The sequence below is a fragment of the Natator depressus genome, chromosome 5 (assembly GCF_965152275.1).
Source record: "Natator depressus isolate rNatDep1 chromosome 5, rNatDep2.hap1, whole genome shotgun sequence".
NCBI lineage: Eukaryota > Metazoa > Chordata > Testudines > Cheloniidae > Natator > Natator depressus.
The window spans coordinates 3,247,454-3,267,213 of record NC_134238.1 but is presented as its reverse complement, the minus strand read 5'-3'; the positions used below and the strand labels follow the sequence as shown (position 1 = coordinate 3,267,213).

At 56.7% G+C, this 19,760-nt stretch overlaps 1 protein-coding gene across 1 annotated transcript in view; it reads left to right on the top strand.

Moving 5' to 3' along the window:
• Positions 1-1,314: 1,314 nt before the first annotated feature.
• Positions 1,315-19,760, top strand: part of ARID3C (AT-rich interaction domain 3C) — a 121,995-nt gene continuing 103,549 nt past the window's right edge. Inside the window, exons 1-2 of the mRNA XM_074953863.1 lie at positions 1,315-1,341; positions 2,851-3,366. Coding sequence (XP_074809964.1) covers positions 1,315-1,341; positions 2,851-3,366 — 543 coding nt within the window. The remainder of the gene's footprint in view (positions 1,342-2,850; positions 3,367-19,760) is intronic.

Here is a 19,760-nt window from a genome sequence, read left to right as displayed (position 1 = left end):
ATGGCCTTTAGGCCCAGGTTAAGGACAAAGTTGCAGCAATAACTGTGAATTTCCTGGCTTTGTGGGTTTGAGGCAGCTGGTATTTCTGGGTGTGGGTTTTGTGTGATTTGACGCAGTTCTATATCTGCACAGGAGATACATATTCCTCCCCAGCCCCCAGGTCTGATGTTAACTTTTCAACCTGCTGCCCCTCACACTTACGCGCTGCTAATCACTTACGGCTGGAGCTCGCTGATGGGATGAAGTGCAGCTGATTTAAAAGCACTGGGGGCCTTTCTCCTGTCAGTGGCACAAGGCATATGTGCAGATGTCAGGAGGACTTATCCCAAGGCTTTGTGTAAATTGCAGTGATTTCCCTGGCTGACAGGGAAACATGGGTCTTGCAGATGAAGATATCAAGCCTTGGTAGTAATGTTTCTCCTGTTGAATGCGCCTGTCACTGAGGATCCTTTTAAATAAACCACACACACGCACGCACACACCCACTCTCTCTCATGCACAGGCATGGACTGATCACATTTTTGTGTCAGGTATGGCGGAAATGCAGTTTTCAGGCGCCCTGTATGGTGATGCCATGGAGCCTGGTCTATGGATTGTCCATGACTGGACAGCCCTTGAAAGACAGCAGATACCCAGGGAGGGAGTTTCTGATCTCACACACACAGAGTCAGGACACTCGGTGGCCAGTGCCCCAGCGTGATCCCTGTTACACACGCAGCACGAGGCTGGAAATGCACACGTGTGATCGCACCCCCACGTCAGAGCCCTGGGCTGGAAATGCCCGGGTTTGAGCCCCGCTCTGCGGATTGGAAAGATCTCTCCCACGCAGAGCAATGCCCAGAAGTAGGTTAGAAATGCCCTGATCACTGTGCAGCATGTATCCTCCTCTGTGATCTCCCTGCTGGGGAAGCAGTACAGCGTTTTCCCCCTTTGGCTGCCAGCAAACCCTGCCCTCTCTATTTATCATTCCCTTGACGTGTCGCTAGCAAATGGGGAGCAGAGAGGGCTGATCTCTCGGTGGAAGGGGTCACACTGCCTCTGACTGCCACTTGTTGAAAAAAAAAAAAGGGAAAAAAAACCCCACCCCACCCCCCCACCCCATTGCTACAACAAGCTGCAGAATAAAGGAAATATTTGTAACAATCTGATCCATGCTGGGGCCGGGGGCCCAGCGCACCAGCAAAGCGCCAGAGGAATAAAAAGACAGCCACAGATCCGATTGTTTTTTAAATCTATATTTATACAGCCCCCCCGCCCCCCCCCGCCCCGGCCCCCGGCTCCCTTGGGCAGCCAGTCAGTGGGAGAGGAGGAAGCATGGTGGAAAACACGAAATCTGCTTTGGTAAGCTTTTTTTTTTTTTTTTAAGAAAATTGTATGTTTTCTAATGCCTGACAGAACAATTACCTCCGGCTCGCGGCTGGGGGGGGGGCGGGGGGGGGTTAATGGGGTTGCGGTTGTTGTTTGGTTTCTTTTAGTTGTTGTTGGGCTTTTTGCTTGGTGGGGGGTGGAAGTGAACTCGGGGGCGGGGGTGGAAACTGCATCAAGTCAAACGTCCTGCAACTTCCCAGCCCCCCCAGCCGCCCCCCAGCCCCGCCGAGTCTGATCATTCATAAAGAGCCGAGCGAGGGGGGATCCCCCGGGGCTTGCACGTGGATCGCGTGTGGGTCTGGCCGCCCCGGGCGGAACGGGGGGGTCTCCCGGACCTCCAGAGCTGGAGCCGGGGGGGCTTGTGGGGACCCCCCGCGCCCCAATCTCCCCCCGTCTCAATTCTCCCTGCCCTGAAACTCCCTTTACTGCGTCCGTCTCCCCCTCCCCTTCCTCCCCGGCCCATCCGCCGGGATGTTTTCTCGGGCGGGGGGATCCCCCGGCTGGAGCCGGCTCCGGGCTGCGAACTTCCCGCCGGGGCAGAGGAGCCGCTTCCCGGCTCCCCGCGAGGGGCTTGGGGCCCCCGGCTGGAGCGGAGCCGGGCAGCGGCAAAAGTTGGGCGAGACGCGCCCCGAGTTAGTCCGGGTGGGAGCGAGGGGGCGACGCGCGCTGCGGCTTCTCCCTGCCCGCCCCGGGCCCCGGCTCTCCGGTCCCCGCTGTCCCCCCAGCCCTCCTGCCCCGCTCCCTTCCTCTGTCCCCGGCTTCCTCTCCTCGGCCGCTCCCCCCTCGGCCGTTCTCTGCCGCCTTCCTCTCCTCCCCTCCCCCTCTTCACCCTCCCCCTTCATCCCCCTCTTCCCCTCCTCTTCCTCCTTCCCCCTTCATCCTCCTCTTCCTCCTCCTCTCCTTCCCCTTCATCCCCCTCTTCCTCCTTCCCCTTTCATCCCCCTCTTTCTCCTCCTCTTCCTCCTGCCCCTTTCATCCCCCCTCCTTCCCCTTTCATCCCCCTCTTCCTCCTTCCCCCTTCATCTCCCTCTTCCCCCTCCTCTTCCTCCTTCCCCCTTCATCCCCCCTTCCTCCTCCTCTCCTTCCCCTTTCATCCCCCTCTTCCTCCTCCTCTCCTTCCCCTTTCATTCCCCTTTTCCTCCTCTTCTTCTTCCACTTCATCCCCCTCTTCTTTCTCCTTCCCCTTCATCCCCCTCTTCCTCCTCCTTTTCTTTCATCCCCCTCTTCCTCCTCCTCCCCTTCCCCCTTCATCCCCCTCTTCCTCCTTCCCCTTTCATCCCCTTCATCCCCCTCTTCCTCCTTCCCCTTCATCCCCCGCCTCTCCTTCTCCTTCATCCCCCTCTTCCTCCTCCTCTCTTTCCCCCTTCATCCCCCTCTTCCTCCTTCCCCCTTCATCCCCCTCCTCTCCTTCCCCCTTCATCCCCCTCTTCTCTGGGCCGGGCACTCACCCCCACCCCCCACTCTCCTTGTGTCTCCCCGCAGGCTGCCTTCTCCTCCCCGGGGTCGCTGCCCCTGCCGGGGCCGGGCGCCGGGAGCGGCTCCCCGGGGCGCGGCGCTGCCCTACCGGCCCCGGGCGGCGGCGGGCTCCGGCTGGAGGCGGTGATGGAGAATCTGCAGCGGCAGCAGGCGGCGCGGCTGGCCCGGGTGGAGGAGAAGCTGCGGCGGGGGCAGGCGGAGCCCGGCCCGGGGCAGCTGCGCTCCGTGGTGGGGAGCCGCGTCCAGCAGCAGGCGCTGGCCATCCAGCACTACCAGGCGGCGGTGCGCTGCGGGCTGCCCCCCCGCGGCCGCCTGGGGGGCTCCCCGCCGGGACCCGGCGCCCCGGACCACGAGGAGGAGGAGGAGGAGGAGGACCTGGAGGAAGAGGCGGGGGCGGCCCGGTACCCGCCGCGCTCCCCCAGCGCCCCGCAGCAGCGCCCGGAGCCCGCCCGCTCGCTCTCCCCGCCCCGCCAGCCACCGCCCCAGCACCACGAGTGGACCTACGAGGAGCAGTTCAAGCAGGTAAGAGCCACCCCCAGGGGCGCCTTCCCCCGGGAGCCAGCGCCCCCAAGTACCCCCTGGCCAGCCCCCCCGCTCCCCAGAGAGCCACCCCCACAGCTGTCCCCGTATCAAGGGCCTGGGCCTCGCCCTCCAGTACCCTGACCCAGAGAGCTACCCCCCTATTTCCCTCCTGCCCCAGGGTCCCCCAGCCCAACAGCTATTCCACTAGCAACCCCCTGGCCCCATCTCCCAGTATCCGCCACCCCAATAGCTACCCTCACCCTGCCCCGATAACTATCCACCCAGTGGAGACCCCACCAGTAACCCCCTGGCCTCATCTCCCAGTAGCCCCACTCCAATAGCTATCCCCATATATCCCAGCCTGCCCCGATGCCCTCACCCTGCCCCCAATACTCCCCACCCCAATATCTCCCACCCCATCCCAATACCCTCCATCCCAATAGCTTTCCACTTATCCCCCATCCGCCTCAGTACTCGTCCGCCCCAAGAACTGCCCCAGTATCGACTGCGTGGTATCCTCCCTCCTGCTCCCATGTCCCCCACCCCACTAACAATCCTGCCAGCCACAGCAATATCCTTCACCAGCCATGAGATCCCTATCCCAATATCCACCTCAGCATGCACCCCACCCCATTATCCCTCCAGAGCATTCCTGTCTCCCCCATATCCACCCTGAGAACTGCCCCCAGTCTCCGCTGCAATGTTCTTCACCAATCACTACCCCAATTCCACCCGAAGATCCTGCCCATCTCCGCAAATACCCTCTCCAATAACTGTCCCAGCAGCCCCCCCCCCCCCCCGGTGATACCCCTCCACCATGTCCAGAGACCTTCTGCTCAAAATAGCCACTCCAGCCTGTTCCAGGGCCTGCCCCAGCAGCCCCTCCGGCCCTGCCCCAAGCTCCCCTCCAGCCTGCCCCAGGAGTAACATCGCTTCTCCAGCTTACGCTACCACTTCCACCACCACTCAGCGTTTCCTGCTCCCTGCAGTCTGCCCCCATTGATGCCAGCTGGAGCACAAGGTGTGGGGGCAAACTGCACAATGCAGAGGGAAGTCTCTCTAACAGGGGGTCCTTTCTTGTCTGGGGAGGGCACTGGGGTGGCTGGGAAAGCTTCCTTGCACTGACTTGAATGGAGAGGGTGGGACTGGGAAATTCAATGACTTGTTTGGTGATGGAAGGCGAATAATATGCTAGAGTAATATGCTGTCTAAACTGGCTGCTCCCTGCCCCTAAATATGCAGGGACTTCCCCATCAGGGAACGTATTTCCCCGTTGCTCTGTCTATGTTGCTGTAATTTGCATGATCGTATGATGACAACATGCTTTTTTACCTGGCACTTTGGAGACCTTGGTGTGACACTTCCAACCCCGGAAATGCGGACAAAATTCCTACTGTTTTAGAAAGTGCAGGGCTTGGTACCGATTATTTGTTTCTCCCCAGGGAGTCCTTCCTCCCCAGTGTTTGCAGAGTCAGAGCCCTCCTCTGCGCTGTTCTCAAATATCTCCAGTCCCAAACTTCCTTCTGTTTATCCCACCAGTAAAACTGCAAACGCTCTCTTGAGTTAAGAAGGTCCTGTTCCCGGTTAATTGTCCCTAGGCCTATTGTTCTCAAGGCCCGGATAGCTCATTGATAGAGTGAACGCTTTGGTTAATACAGTACACAGCCTCGTCTCATTAACTATGGGAGGAATATAGGGAATTGTGCATAAAAGGACATTTCTGTAACTGGATGTTATGTTACCCTCGACTTGGTGGACAGCCAGGGCCAAACCTGCAGCTCTTCTGAGGGATCCTTGCTCAGGTGAGTGGTCCAATTGTTGGGAAGAGCCTGAGCCTGTGGCCACAGCCAGATTTAGGGGCAGGTGACCCGTGTGACCATCTTGGGGGCCAGGGTCAGGGGGCGCCGGGCTCGGGGTGCTGTGTTTGTTGCTAGTGTCTTATATGACAGGGATAAATCATGCATACAAATCGTGCATCAAAGTGGTGACGGGCTACAAATGCAATACAAAATAAGATATTCAAACGTTTAACCTGGAGGGGGGGACGACGCTGAAGATGCCCCTCGCTCAGGGTGCTATTTGATCTAGGGCCAGCCCTGCCTACAGCCCTTACCCGTGTGGGTAATCCGGACTGTGGTTGATTTCAGAGTGAGAGGATTACATACCTGCGGAATCGGGGCCTGGGTGCGAGGAGCAGTGAGGGCAGAGTCAAGGCCTGCTCCTACTCCCCTGGGGAGCTGGCCAAGAGGAACTTCCACCCTTCCCTAGAGGTCGATTGCCCAACCTGTTTGCTGTTCTGCTGCAGAAAAGCGGAGGAAACGCACCCTTTGGAAACAGGAAATGGAGTCAGGGCTGGAGCTGACCTTCTTTATCCAGCCGGCAGAGGGGCTGAGCTGTGTGTTTGAGATGCTGGGCAGATAAGGAGATGGAGGGGGCAGATAAGGGAGCATGGCTGCTGGACAGGCCTCGGCGGGAGGTGAGGGGAATAGCAATGCCCGCTGTACTTGGCTCTTCAGATTTGCTCCTGGCCAGCGCTCCCCGAGTGACTGACACATTTGTAGCTAAACAGCATTCAGCCAGCCGAGAGGCAGCATCTGGAGCCTTTATCGAAAGGAGTTCAGCGGGAAGCAGCTGACCTGGGCACCAGCAGAGCACAGGGCCGGCCCGGCTTGCAGGCACGTCGGCGTGTGTGGGGAAACCGAGATGTGTCTCTCAAGCCGGAAAGGGGTGGGCAAGGAGGTGATTGCGGGGTTTCTATTTACCGCACGCGCTCCCAGCTCCGGGCAGGTGAGCGCTGGGGCGCTGGGCAGGGGGTTCTCAATTGAACCTGGCCTCCTTTGTCTTGGACAGGGAAACGATTGTGTTTACGGCTCGACAATGCGCCCATTGATTCCCTGCGCTGAGTGGGCTGCGGTTTTGTGGTCTGAGGTAGCGACGCCCGCCGGCTGCTCACCCGGCTTCTCTTTGGGTCTCTCGGGTGCTCAGGGCCTGGTGGAAGCTGTGGAAGGGGCGGGGCTCAAGTGGCAAATACTGAATAGGGAGGAACTCGCTCCCACGCCTCACCTTACATGGGTGTGTGTCATGGTGGGGCCCCGGCCAGGAATCCCTGGAACACTTTGGATCCGCGTTTTAGTTCGTGTGTGTTTGATATCGGCATGATCTCGAGCTGTATCCTACACTCATTCATCGATTCCCAAGCCAGACGGGACCCCAGTGATCATCTAGCCTGACTCCCTATAACACAAGCCAGAGACCTGCCCCTAAATAGAACAAGAGCAGAGCTCTTAAAAAAAACAAAATCCAAGACACCTTAGCAGCATGGCAGCCTGCTTTCCCTGAGCTTGGTAAAACCCTCTGTCCGGAGGCAGACCGTGGAAACCTTCTGATGCATTTTGCATTGTGGCCCCTCTGGCCTTGAACCAAGTTCTGGGGGCGAGGGGAAGGGGGCCAGGAGAGCACCAGGGCCCCGATCCTGATGGCAGCAGAAATGTTATGAACACGAGGAGCAGGGGTCAGGATCTATCATTGGGTTCTGTTGTCGAGATGGTAAATTAAACTACTTAGTGTTTGTGAAAGGGGGTTCCGTTAAATTTCCCGACCTGTGGCCTTTCATGGTGAGCCCTGGAGAAAGCCTGGCTTCCAGGGGTTTGTAATGCTGCTCCGATGAGCCCCAGAGACAGTGGGTTTGGGGAGATCTCTGCAGTGCAGTCACACGTTGCGTGGGGAGCGTATGGGTGGGTGGGTGTGTCTGCGGACCATGGGTACAAATCCAAGCATCATTGCCAACGCAGTAAGGATCAGCTTAGCAAAGCCGCGGGAATGGTGCTCCGCTGACCTTTCTGTTCGAGAATTGCACAATCAGTCGCTCGTTCACTGGCGTTTCAAGCCCAGTAACTGGCCAAACTAGAAATAGATGGTCTCCGCATTTACCTGTCATGCGTCAGGTATGCAAGCAGGCAGTATTCACCGTCTGTCCGTGCCCAGGAACCATGTGCACTCGGCCGTTGGTCTATTTCTGGATCCGGGCACGTATTTGTAGAGAGAGGCCCAGAGAATGGTTTGGGCGGGTGAGCTGTGTCGATTGAATTGCACTGTCTGTATGGAGGGTTACGTTACGCACAGGGACAGGCTGGCTGGCCAGTTCAGAGGGGTCAGTGTGAGGGTGTGACAGGCTCCGTGGACTCTTCCGAGAGAAAGCATTCCGAGCATTTGGGTGAAACGGGGAAAGCCTCCCGCCAGCCCTCTGCTCCCTGGATCCCAATGCTCAGGCAGTTCCCCCCGCCCCCTCCCGTGAAGGTCTGAACACACACGCAGCACAGAAACGGGGCCAGAGGGTCTTGATTTAAACAGGATATAGAATAAATGCCTGTCTAGATAGATAGAAAAGGAAATTAAATTGGATTGGCTGGCAAATAAAATCCTTCCCTGCATGAAAGTTTTTCTTTCTTTCTTTCTGATACATTTTCTTCTGTATTCTTAAGATCAGATGAGAAATGGGAGCCGTGCTGGATATTTGTAATGCACCCCAGCTGTCTGTCCTGTATGCCCAGCACAACGCTCTGTAAAATTGGCATCAGGTCTAGCGAGTGCGTTTTCCCAGACACGGAGAGCCTTGCTCCAGGAATTGCCCCTTGTATGTTGTCTTTAGAGATAGGAATCAAACAATCTCAGCAGAAGGTTTGATGCAAAAAGTGGTGCAGCTTTGGGTCGATCCCTGAACAGGGCTTCAAGCCGCAGTGTGACGTGGCAGGCGAGGGTTAATCTGACAGCTGTGGCTGGATGGTGGGGGAATTTAGTTGAGGGAACCCCTGTAGAGCCAGACATAATTGTGTCTCTCCTGTCCCCCCAACACACACACTGGTACCTCGGCGTTCACGCTTTGGGAGCCAGCTTTCTCGGGTGGTTTGGGCTGCTCTGAAAACACCGTGGCCTTGGGTTTGCATGGTCAGCGTTTGCTGGATGTTGGAACCAATCGGTGGTCTCCTGTCTCTGGATATGCCCCTGCTCCGATGACCTTAGATAAGAGCCCTCATGCTGCAGCCGGTGGTGAGGCTGTCACATCCTCGGAGGATCGCTCACAGCGTGGGGACCAGAATGTTCTCTCCATCCTTCTGAGTTTATACAGGGTCCCTTTTTATTCCCTGTGGGCGTGGGAGAGAAATTCCTCTTGGCATCTCTCCCTCCCCTTCCCTTTCCCTCAACGGCCTTAGTCAGGCAGCCCGGGTGTGAGCCACCCTCTTTGCAGGAGATTGGGCCCTTCACGGGAGGAAGAGCCCCGTCTCGGCTCCGTGCTGTGGAAGTCTGAGTGTGCTTCCTCTGACGGGATGGTCCTGAGCTCCAGCACCCTCCCAACCCCTGGCCTAACCTTCCTCTCTGGGCTAGTCACTTGCCGAGCTCCTCACAGGTCTGCACCATCCACTCTTCTGTTTCCTCCCTATCCCCAAAGGAGTTGTTAAGTGCTGGTAAAATAGCTGACTCTTCCTTGCTGGGTCGGGGCTAATGTCACCCAGGAATCCCCAGCCCTTTAATAACAGAAGAGAGCAAGGGGGCAGGATGTTGGGGGAGGAAGGGAACAAGGTAATCTGGCTAGCTTGATCAAATAGCCCGTGGACCACTTACACTGCCTCAGACGGTGGCATGGTGAGAGTGTGTTTGTACAGTGCCTGGCACAGTAGGGTTCTGGTTCATGGCCGGGGTTTCTAGGTGTGATGCTTGTATGTACAATAAATCAGCAACAAAATCCTGCAAGAAAATCAAATCTAATGCCTGTCACCAGCGTGTCTTAACTCCCCTTCCAGGACCTGCCTTCTCTTTTCCGTAGTGCGCGGCGGGGCAGGACTCCTGGGTTCTGCTCACAGCTCGGACACTGATTTTCTATATGACCAAGAGCAAATTGCCAACCCCACATTTTCTGAAGTGGCCACTAATTTCTGGTGCCTCTGTTTGGGGCACTCAGCCGGAGAGGGTTAGGACCTGAGTTTCAGATGTGCTGAGTATCTGCAGAGCTAATTGACTCAGTTAATAAGCTAAGAGGATAGGAGAGGACTGCAGTGATGCATAAAGGCCTTGCTACTTTAGCGTTGGCAGGAGAGCTCAGGGCTGTTGGGTTGGCGGGTTGGGGTTTGAACCCTTCTCTAGCAAATAGACAGCATTTTGCTTTCCCTGGGTTTATTCTGATGGCAAAGCTCTTTCTGGGCTCTCGTGCTGGTGCTGAGGCTGTAATGAAGTGTGATAACATCAATGTTTGGGTATTGGAGCCTTTCCTTGGTGCCAGACACTAGATCTTCGCACAACGCACAGTCAACCTGTGGAACTCATTGCCAGGGGATGTTGTGAAGGCCAATCACTAGGTTTAAAAAAAAAAGAATTAGTTAACTTCCTGGAGGACAGGTCCATCAATGGCTAGTAGCCAAGATGATCAGGGACACAGCCCCATGCTCTAGGTGTCCCTAGATCTCTGACTACCAGAACCTGGCACGGGACAACTGGGGATGGATCATTCAAAATTGCCCTGTTCTGTTCATTCTCTCTGAAGAATCTGGCACTGGCCACTGTCAGAGGACAGGATACTGGGCTAGATGGACCATAGGTCTGACCCAGTGTGACTGTTCTTCTGATCTCCCTGGCAGCATTGCAGTTGTAGACATGCCATGTGGGTCTTGTCCTCTGGTTTTTGCTATTGGTGCACAAAGATAGATAGACTTGAAAAGAGTCTCTTGGAGGTGGAGGACTGTATCTTTGGGACTCCGCAGACACATTAGCTCATTTGCTCTGCGAATGCTACCCCGTCCCATGCCCTGGCATACCGATTTTCAAACTGATCTGATTATAGATGCACTGTAAGGAGGTTACATAATTCAGCTTTGAACAGAAACCGTGTTGCACTTTCCCTGCGGTGTGTCTGTCACTGCCCCATAACAAAGAAAGACGCCGTTTAAGTGCAGGATGCATCCGATGAAGGGAGCTGTAGCTCACGAAAGCTTATGCTCAAATAAATGTGTTAGTCTCTAAGGTGCCACAAGTCCTCCTCTTCTTTTTGCGAATGCAGACTAACACGGCTGCTGCTCTGAAACCTGATGTTATTATGATTACTCACTTTCTGTCCAGAACTGTTGGTCGTGTCGCTGCGTCCCATTAAATGGCTGCCTCCAGAGGTGGTGGGCTACACACATTGAAGAATGGCCCTGAACTAGGAAACTAGATCCAGATTTGAACTCTGAAGAAGATCGGCTCTGGATCTGAATCCTGATCCAAACTCTGTGGTATTCTCTCACTCTCCCGTGGGAGTCACACAGGTGAAGACGGCAAGATTGGGCCCATTCAAATTTGCAAAGCAGGTTGACCAGAGCGTGAGGGTCTCTGGGTTTGAGGTGCCGTTTCAGAGTCGTTCACTAGAACAGGGACGGCCGGTACCCGCGGCTGTCCCGCCTTTTTGATCTGTTCCAGCAGGTGCTCTGTTCTCTGGGGTCCAGGCCAGTTCACAGTCTGAGGTGGGACACGGAGCCAGCCTCACGTACAGCAGTCGCATTCGGCTCTGGAGATCCCCACACGTGTAACGTCATGGCTGGGAACCCATCCTGGGAAGAATCACCAGCCTTTGAATAGCCTATGGGATTGCTGCACCGTGACCGGCTAAGTGGCCTCTGATGTCACAAAGCCAAGACCCAGCAATGAGCTGTGCAGAGAATCCGAATGTAAAAAGCCCTCAAAGGGGTCTTCCCCCTGGATTTTGTGCCGGTGTTTCCGCTTGGTGGAGACCCCCAATCGCCCAAATAAAGGTGTGATGCGGGAGGGCTCAAGGTGGATGGAGCTTTAATAGAATGTCCTTTTTCTTGTCAAAATCCTGTGATTTCCTCCCCCTGAGGGAAACTGGGCGAGGTGGGTAAAGGTGTATCCAATGGCCCCAGAGACAGCTTGGGCTTCCCTCCTGCCTTTAATGGTGGTGGAGCTGTTAGTTGACCCCTTCCTGTGTATGGTTTTACAGACCATTGGCTCTTGTCCCTCTTCCTGATTGTCACCATCCTTTGGAGAACACCAGCACTTTGCACTTTCATAATACTGCCCGTCCACAGGTCTCACACAGGGCTTTCCAGCAGAATGGTAAGTGATGTGGAAATGGCAGACAAAGGGGACTCATCTTAAATTTGCCCCCACATTTACATTTGATTTGCATTTTTTTAAAAGCAGAGACATTTAAAAAAAAATCCCCCTACATGAATTCACTGCAGGATTCCCCTGCCAGGTTTGAAACCTGATCATTACAACAGAAAGTGAAACTGAGTGTAAACAGAAGTGAAACTGACAGGTTGATGTCACTGTCTGAGCTGAGAGAAAAGCAAACAGGAAACAGAAGGGAGGGGTGTTGGCTTTCCAGAGGGTTGTGTCTTTTTCTCTTTACACAACAAACCGGAAATGAAGGAGCCACGTGGACCTGGTGGGCTTCAGAGCCAGGTGGCCGGACGTGGCGGCTGCTGACGGAGGGCCCAGCTCTGAAGGCAGCAGCGCAGAAGTGAGGGTGGCGACACCCTACCTGGCATCCTTCCTTCTGCGCGGCTGCTGGCGGGGCTCTGCCTTCAGAGCTGGGCTCCCGGCCAGCAGCCCCTGCTCGCCAGCCCCCCAGCTCTGAAGGCAGCTGCACCGCCAGCAGCAGCGCAGAAGGAAGGGTCGCAGTACCACAACCTCCCCCCCAATAACCTTGTGACCCCCCCCACAACTTCTTTTTGGGCCAGGACCCCGACAATCACCACACCCAGACATTTCAGATTTAAATAGCTGAAATCATGAAATTTACAATTTTAAAAATCCTATGAACGTGAAATTGACCAAAATGGACTGTGCATTTGGAAGGCCCCTATATATAATATAGGTATACTGCTGGAAGGGAGACATGGGGCTCGGTGACTCGTACTGCAATGTCGTCTCTGAGGTGGTGGTTTCTGGGCTGTGTACAGCGGGTTAAGATGAGCTGTTGGGGTTTTTGCTGTTTGTGGGTAGTTGAACTGGAGGAGGGTCAGTGGAAGAGCTGGTTCCCTTTATGTGAAGGGGTGTATGATCGTTGATGTTGTTGCCACCATAAACTGGAGCCCAAATCCTGTCATTCTAGTCCTGAGATAATCCCAGTTGCTCTGGTTCTTTGTAGCTTTATTTACAGCTTGAATCAAGGGTGGTTCATATTGGAAGTGAACGTGAGTCATTATGGCCTGGATGCGTGCTGGCTGAGTGTACAGGGTTGCTGGTGGATAGTTAGAGGATTACTGTAGAAAACAGGGTCAGAGTTAAGGTTGTTTAGAAGTTCACTTTATGAATTTCATTATTTGGGAACATTTCTTTTTACCGTTGCCTTCGCTTTGGATTTCCGGCCTTTCACACTTCTTTTTGGAATAACCACAACATGCTTTTAATGTCATTGTTATCTGTTTCATTCTCTGAACAAAGTTTTTTGTCCGGGAATTTCCTTAGCTTTAGAAAGTATTTTTAAAAATACAATGAGATAGGAAAACAGAGTTTTATTTGCCTTTTAAATAGCGAGATTGTATTTTGCTCTAATTCTAGCAGTGCTGCAGAGACAGCTCGCGGTGTTCAATAAAACACAGATCAGTGCAGCACTCTGGTCAAATAAGCCCTGGGTGGAGTTCGTCACCGCCTGGGACTCCCAGGAGTTTGGCTGACAAAGTTTACAAACCCCGCATTGGCGCCTGTAATCTTCCTGAACCGACACGGGCTGGCTGATGTGGCTGGCTAACTGCCTCATGCCTGGGGCGCCAGATCTCTGAAGTTTATAGAGGCCATGGAGAAATCAAAGTCATCAGCCCATAATGTGTAATTCATCTGCCCTGATTAGGAATAACTGTGAGCTCCCTCAACCCTGAGCTGGAATCAAAGGTGAAGTTATTGTTGAGATTGACGTTACAGATGAGCACAAAGAGCTTTCTGGAAGTGAGCTACAGGTCTTCCAGAGAGTCCGGGATCTCGAGGCCGGTTGGCCTCCTGTTTCACAAGATAGGTGCCGTTTTGCACACAGGCCAGCTGCACAAGGTTTCAAGAAGAGACTTTGGGAGGAAGCTGCGGGTGGGAGAAACATCTGAGAATCGGGCTTGCAGAGGAGCAGCTTGGGATTTTATTCCTGCACTCCCCAAAGGCAGCAACCTGCCAGTGGGATCCTGGCCAAGTGCGAGGATGCGAGTCTCGGGGAAATGACCGAAAGGCAGGGAAGAGGGTAGAGGTCGGGGTGATCAGAATATCTCGATCACCCTGTGATTTGTTTCATAAGGAGATGCTGCTGCTGGCTTTAAGCAGGGCTTTGTAATGGAGTGGCTTTGGTTTTGGTGGGCAGGAGGAAGGGATGACTGACAGTGCCCCCACACACACACACACACCTGACCATGCTTCCCCCCCAGCCCCGGGCCAGTTCAGGCCCTGCTTTGTGCTAGAACGTGTCCAGACTGTGCCCAGAGGAGGCAGAGGGGAGTTCTGGCTGCCCTGCCGTCTTTGCTCTGGATTTAGTGCAGCAGCTCTCGCCTCCGCAGTGTGTGGTCTGCACATTCCACCCAGCTGCCGCCACCGCCGCCTTCAGATCCAGAGGGGACCCTCCGGGGGAGGCTCCGGGATCGATCACCTGCCTGCTCCTGGTTACGCACCCTGGCCCCTGCAGGTGTACACACCCCCACACCATAGCTCCTGCACCTTCGGGCTTGCCCACCCTTGGGTCTGCCCCCCAACGCCGGGGCATGCTTGTGCACCCCCCTCCCCCGATACCTGGGCAAGCCCAACGACCACTGAGGGGCTGGAGACAGGATCCAGGCTGCCAGGGCTCCTCTGTGCATTGGCCTGTTGGACTTTCCCCAGTGCCAGCTGGGACTTTTGCACAAGAAAGATGGCTGGCACCGGTCTGCAGGGCTTCTGTCCATACCTGTCCCCTGTCCAGGCAGCATCTGGAGAGGAAGGACAGGGCAGTGGCTAGTATACCAGCAGGGGTTCAAGTCCCTGCTCTGCCATAGACTTCTTGTGTGAACTTGGGAAAGTCCTTTTGCCTCCCCATGAGTCCGCTTCCGGTCTGTGCAATGGGGTTCATAGCGGGGCCTTGCCTCACCGGGGTGTTGTGAGGATAAATACAGGAATGACCGTCCGGGGCTCAGATACTACGTAGAGGAGCCATCTGGGTGCCCAAGACAGTCAGTACCTTGGCGTCTCCCAGGGGTTTATGGGACAGTTACAGAGATGGGCGTGTGAGGTCACCCCGGTCCTCCATGGGATCAGAGGGCGTCGTCTCACGGGCGGCCACTTGGAGCACACAGCTGGCCAGGTGTGTGGGGCGTGCAGTGTGTGCCTTGCCTCCACAGACTGCGTGCCACTGGCCACAAGATCCACCGGGATCCTCCTCTGGTCTGTAGAGCGCAGCCAGGGGACGGCCGGGAATGAACTCCTGCCTCCAGGCCAGCGGCGGTGGCTGAACTGCAGCCCATCCTTTAGAAAACAGCCAAACTTGAGTTAAAAATTGCCAGTGATGGACAATCCCCCGCGACCCTTGGTCAGTTGTTCCAGTGGCTAACGACCCTCCCCGTTAAAAACATGGGGCTAATTTCCAGTCTGAATGTGTCTAGGTTCAGTTTCCAGCCACGGGGTCTTGTTCTGCTAGATTGGAGAGCCCGCGATAATCCAGTTTCTGTTCCCCGTGTCAGGACTTAGCGACTGGGACTTTTAACCGGCTCTTTGTCAAGCTAACTAGATTCAGCTCTGTGAGTCTGTCACTCTGAGGCAGGTTTCCCAGTCCTTTGATCATTCTCGTGGCTCTTCTCTGACCCCTCTCCAATTTCTCAACGTCCTTCTGGAATTGTGGGCACCAGACCTGGAGCCAGGATCCCAGCAGCGGCCGCACCAGTGCCAGGTACGGAGGGAAAATCACCTTTCTGCTCCCACTGGAGATTCCCCTGTTGATGCATCCAAGGGTCGCGTTAACTCTTTTGGCTACAGCGTCACACTGGGAGTTCATGTTCAGCTGATTGATTCTCCACCCTGACCCCTCGCTCTCCTGCCGACATAGCGCTGTCCACACCAGCACTGGGGTCAGTGTAACTTACGTTGCTCAGGGGAGTGGCTTATTCACACCCCTGAGCGATATAAGTTATACTGACAACCTGTAGTGTAGACAAGCCCAGATTGTCCTTAACTCTGCTGGCCATAGCTTCCTCCTTGTGTCCCTTGGCTTCCCTTATCAATTTTTCACAGTTAGTAGCTTCTAATTTATGTTCAGTGCTATCGGCTTCCCCCTTTGTCTGTGTGTGTGTGTGTATATGTGTGTGTGTATGTGTGTGTGGTGTGTATGTATATATGTTTTATGGCTGGCTTCACTTTCCCCTGAAGCCTGGTTAGATTTAAGCTGTGCCAGCTTTAGCCCGGCAGCTGCCTTGCTGAGGCCCGGGGAGAAAGGGAGACCCCTCTGGGGCAGGTCAGGGCGAAGGCTGGTGCTTCCAGGGCAAAAAGCCTGGGGTGTGGCTGACCCCGGAGACCCCCTCCCCCCATCCTGTACTGCACCTTCAATCCAGGTGCATCAGCCAACAACTGGAGGCCTCTTGGTGCCTAATGAAAGGGTCTCTGGTTGCATTCCAGCGCTGGGGGAGGGGGAATGGGCTGGGTGGAGGGTGGGGGGGGGGCTCAGGGTTGTTTCCTCCCATGGCTGCCTGGAGATTTCTCAATCTCGGCTGGAAAATCTCCTTGCCAGGCCCTGCTGGGAGGGATAGTCCCCTCTGCGGAGGAGGAAGCTGGGTGGGGGCCACCTGTCCTGGAGCATGGCTGGGGAGGGGAGGGGGAAGGGCTGCCAGGGGCTGGGGCTGGGAGCAGAGATCAGGTCTGGGGGGTGAAAGGTCAGTGCATTAATCCACTGGCTGGGCGGCTTTTACTGGCAGCCCCTACGCCCAGCCGCTTGCTTGGTGCAGCGTTGTCTGGTGTCCGGCCAAGAATGTGCCGGCTGCCTGCAGGCGATCGGCGCGGCTGCTGTAAACAGAGCCCCAGCCCGGGGTGGGGGGGTGCGCGGGCCTGAGTGTGTGTGTCTTGGTAGGTGTGCACGCACGTGCGTGTGCACCTACATGTGTGTTTCTGGGGGGGTGTCTGTGTGGGGGGGCGTGCATGTATGTGTCTTTGTGCACACGTGCGGGTGCTCGTGTGTGTGGGTGTCTGTGGGTGCGTGTGTCTGTGGGTACATGTGCGTGTGTGTACACGTGTGTGCATGCACAGGGGCGTGGGCGTGTGTCTGCAGGAGCGTGCAAATGCACGTGTGCGTGGGGGGTGCACGACTCCGGGGCGGGACTCAGCAGAAATGACGCCTGCATGTAGGTTTTTGGAAGCCTCTGACTCCCACCCACCGACTGCCGCTTTCCTCCCTTCGCTGAGCCGCCCCCCCCGTGGCGCGGTGCCCCCTACTGCCACGCCGAGATGTCGAGGTCTGCGCTGGCCCGAAGCGGGTCGCGCCCCTCGCTGCTCAGCCCCGCGAGCCCGTCCAGCTGCAGACACAATCCTGCATTTGTAACTCAATCCGGGGGGAGCAGCGGGCGTGAAGGAGGAAGTGTAAAAGCAATCAAGGGTGTGAAGAACAGAGGGTGGCGGAGGAGTCGGCCGGAGGGAGGGGGGAAGCGAAGGTTAGGGATAAACTCAGCCGTGGGATGGGGGGGGCCCAGAGAGCGGGGGAAGTAATTTCCCGACACCGGGGCGAGGTTTCTGAGATGAGCTCTCTCTGCCTGGCTTGCTCTCGAAGAGCAGGCGGGGACGATTTCCCAGGGGAGCTGCCGGCGGAAATTGGGATCAGGCCAGCTTGGGTGAGCAGGGAAGTAGCACATCTGATGAGTGACAGGGTGACTTCAGCGGGGGGGACTGGGTCTGAGCTCCTGATTGAACGGGGGGCAGGTTGGAGGTCTGGGCTGAAATCCCACCAGGCCTTGGTGCCGGGGCTTGTGGCGGTCGTGTCCCGTCCACATTAGGGGTTAACGTGGCCTCAGCTCCAGCTCAGGGGGCCTGGGAAGGACGGAGCGTCCAGGAGGGGAGTCGCCCTTGGGGGCGGCTGGGTTAGAGGCACACGGATGTCAAGCGGGCAGCGACTGGTGTCAAATGTGATCGCTGGGGCAAACTCACTGCCAGGCGTTGCTGTCGGCTGGCCACAGGCAGGTGTTGTCATGCGTGGCCCAGTGCTTAGAACAGGGGGCTGGAAATCAGGACGCCTGGGGCCTAGCCCTGGCTCTGCCACTGAGCTACTGGGCTGACCTGGGGCAAATCACTGCCCCTCCGTGCCTCAGTTTCCCCCATCTGTCAGATGGGGCTAATGAGCCAGAAGCACCCGGATCTGCTGGGCCAAGAGTCCCACAGGATTGGAAATTGCAGCTCCTGATTGTTAGGAGGGTTTGTTCCCTGGATGGGACAAGGGAGCAGGAGACAACGTGACTGGAAAATAAAACAAAGGCGCCCTGGCAAGCCCCCGTAAGCTCCCCCCAGCCTTTGGGGCTGGCTCTGAGGAGGCAGCTGGCTAGTGGCGTCATGGTCTGGTGGCCTGCTTGATGTGGGAAGCTTGCAAGGCAGCCTTGTGTGCTGGGATGGGGCTCTGGCACCAGCCAGTACCTGGCCCCAGTCCCTGAATGCTGATGGTGCCGTCGGACCACTATCCGGGGCCCACATGGAACGGGCTGATGGGCTCCGTCTAGGTCCAGCCCCCAGAAGGGCTGGCACCCCTTGCACCAGTTGGCCCTCTCATTGTCAGGGGAAAGCCAGGGGCTGAGTGATTTTGCTTCTCCCCAGCCAGGCTGACACAGCGCAGGGAGGAGGTAGCTTTCTGGCGCCAGCCAGGTCCCTTCACCAGCCGCACACCCCCTTTGGAGGTAGGTGGGGCACAGCAGGTGCCCCCGGCCATCAAGGCATCACCGGGGAAGCTGGCAGGGGCGTGGGGCAAACAGACAGGGCCAGCCGTGGGATCGGGCTGTGGCGCGGGTTGGCAGGAAGCCCAGACACCCCAGAAGAGGGAGAGGAGACTGGGGGTAGCTCTGGAGGGGCCAGGCTGTGATTCCTAGAGCCCTGCGTTTCTCCTGTCCCGGGCTGCTTCTCAAGCCCCTTCAGTAGCAGCAGCCCCCCTAGCCCGCAGCTGAGAGCAGCTTAGCAGCTCGTGCAGAGGGGGCAACGCTGCTTCCACCCACTCCTGGCCCCGTGACTCATGCGCGGAGGGCCCACAACCCCCCCGGGGAGAAAGCTTCTTCAGCACCGGCTACCGGGGGCCCTGACAGTGACACCTGGCCGCAGCAATGGGCCTGTTGCCATGTGTGGACGTGAGGAAGACATGGAGGGGCAACCATGTGCCGGCCTGGCTCGCCCGTCCTGCTGGGATCCCCTGTGGTTCCCTCCCTCCCCTGGGTGCTGGGATCTGCTCTGGGTTCTCCTCCTCGCTCTTTGGGGTCTTCCCCCCTTGGCAGGGAGCCAGCTGCGGGGCAGCGCCAAGCTCGCGTGAACCTGATGCTGCTCTGGGTCTTTCCAGTAACAATTCAGCCCCCTGGTTGGCAGCCTCAGGCCAGGGGCTTCCTTTCTCCTCCCCAACGTCTGATTCTCTTGGCACCTGCTTGATCGGGGAAATTCATCTTCGGGGCAATAAACACCTCCCCAGCTTTCAGCCTGACCAGAACGGGTGGGGCAGGGGTGGGTTTTCAGCCCTGACCTCTGCCCTCCTGTGCAGGAGGCGTGTGCTTGGAGCTGGCAGCTCCTGTCAGTCTGTGCTGTCAGTGGCACTCCCCAGGCCGTCGGCCGTTCAGCCCGGGATGCTGTGGGCTGTGTTGGAATTGGAGGCGATGGCTTTGTGTGTGTATGGGAGGGGTGGGGCGGGTCCTTGCCCTGCTTGGGGAGCTCTGTCGGGAAACATGTGAACAGAGTCAGTCTGGAAAGAACCAACCTAGAACGAGGTGGGGTGAGTTAGGCCAAATGGCACAAGGGAGCAGCCTGCTTTGTCTCTCTCTGGTTTGGGTGCTTTGGGGGTTGGGGTTCTGGATTCTAAGAAATAAAGTCATGCTACATTGCAGCCTTCCAGCAAGAGGATTCAAGGCCTTTGATTTAATTTCTCCGTGTGTGTGCTATGAACACAGCAGGCAGGAGCACCGGGGGGCACCCGCTGGGGGGGCGGGGAAAGCGGCGGAGGAGGGAGTAGTTTGCAGCTGGTGTCTGGGCCATGGCAACAGGCTGTGCACGGGGGAGCGAGGGCTCCTGGGCTCGGGGGAGCGAGGGCTCCTGGGCTTGGAGGTGGCCATTAAGGGCCGTTGAAAAGGTTCTGAGAGTAACGTGAGGTGGAGCGTTGTGGGGGAGCCAGGCCGACGCAAGACCTTGGTGCCAGGAGTGTCAGTGCTCAGGCTGTGGCAGGCAGAGCCATGCTGGGGCGG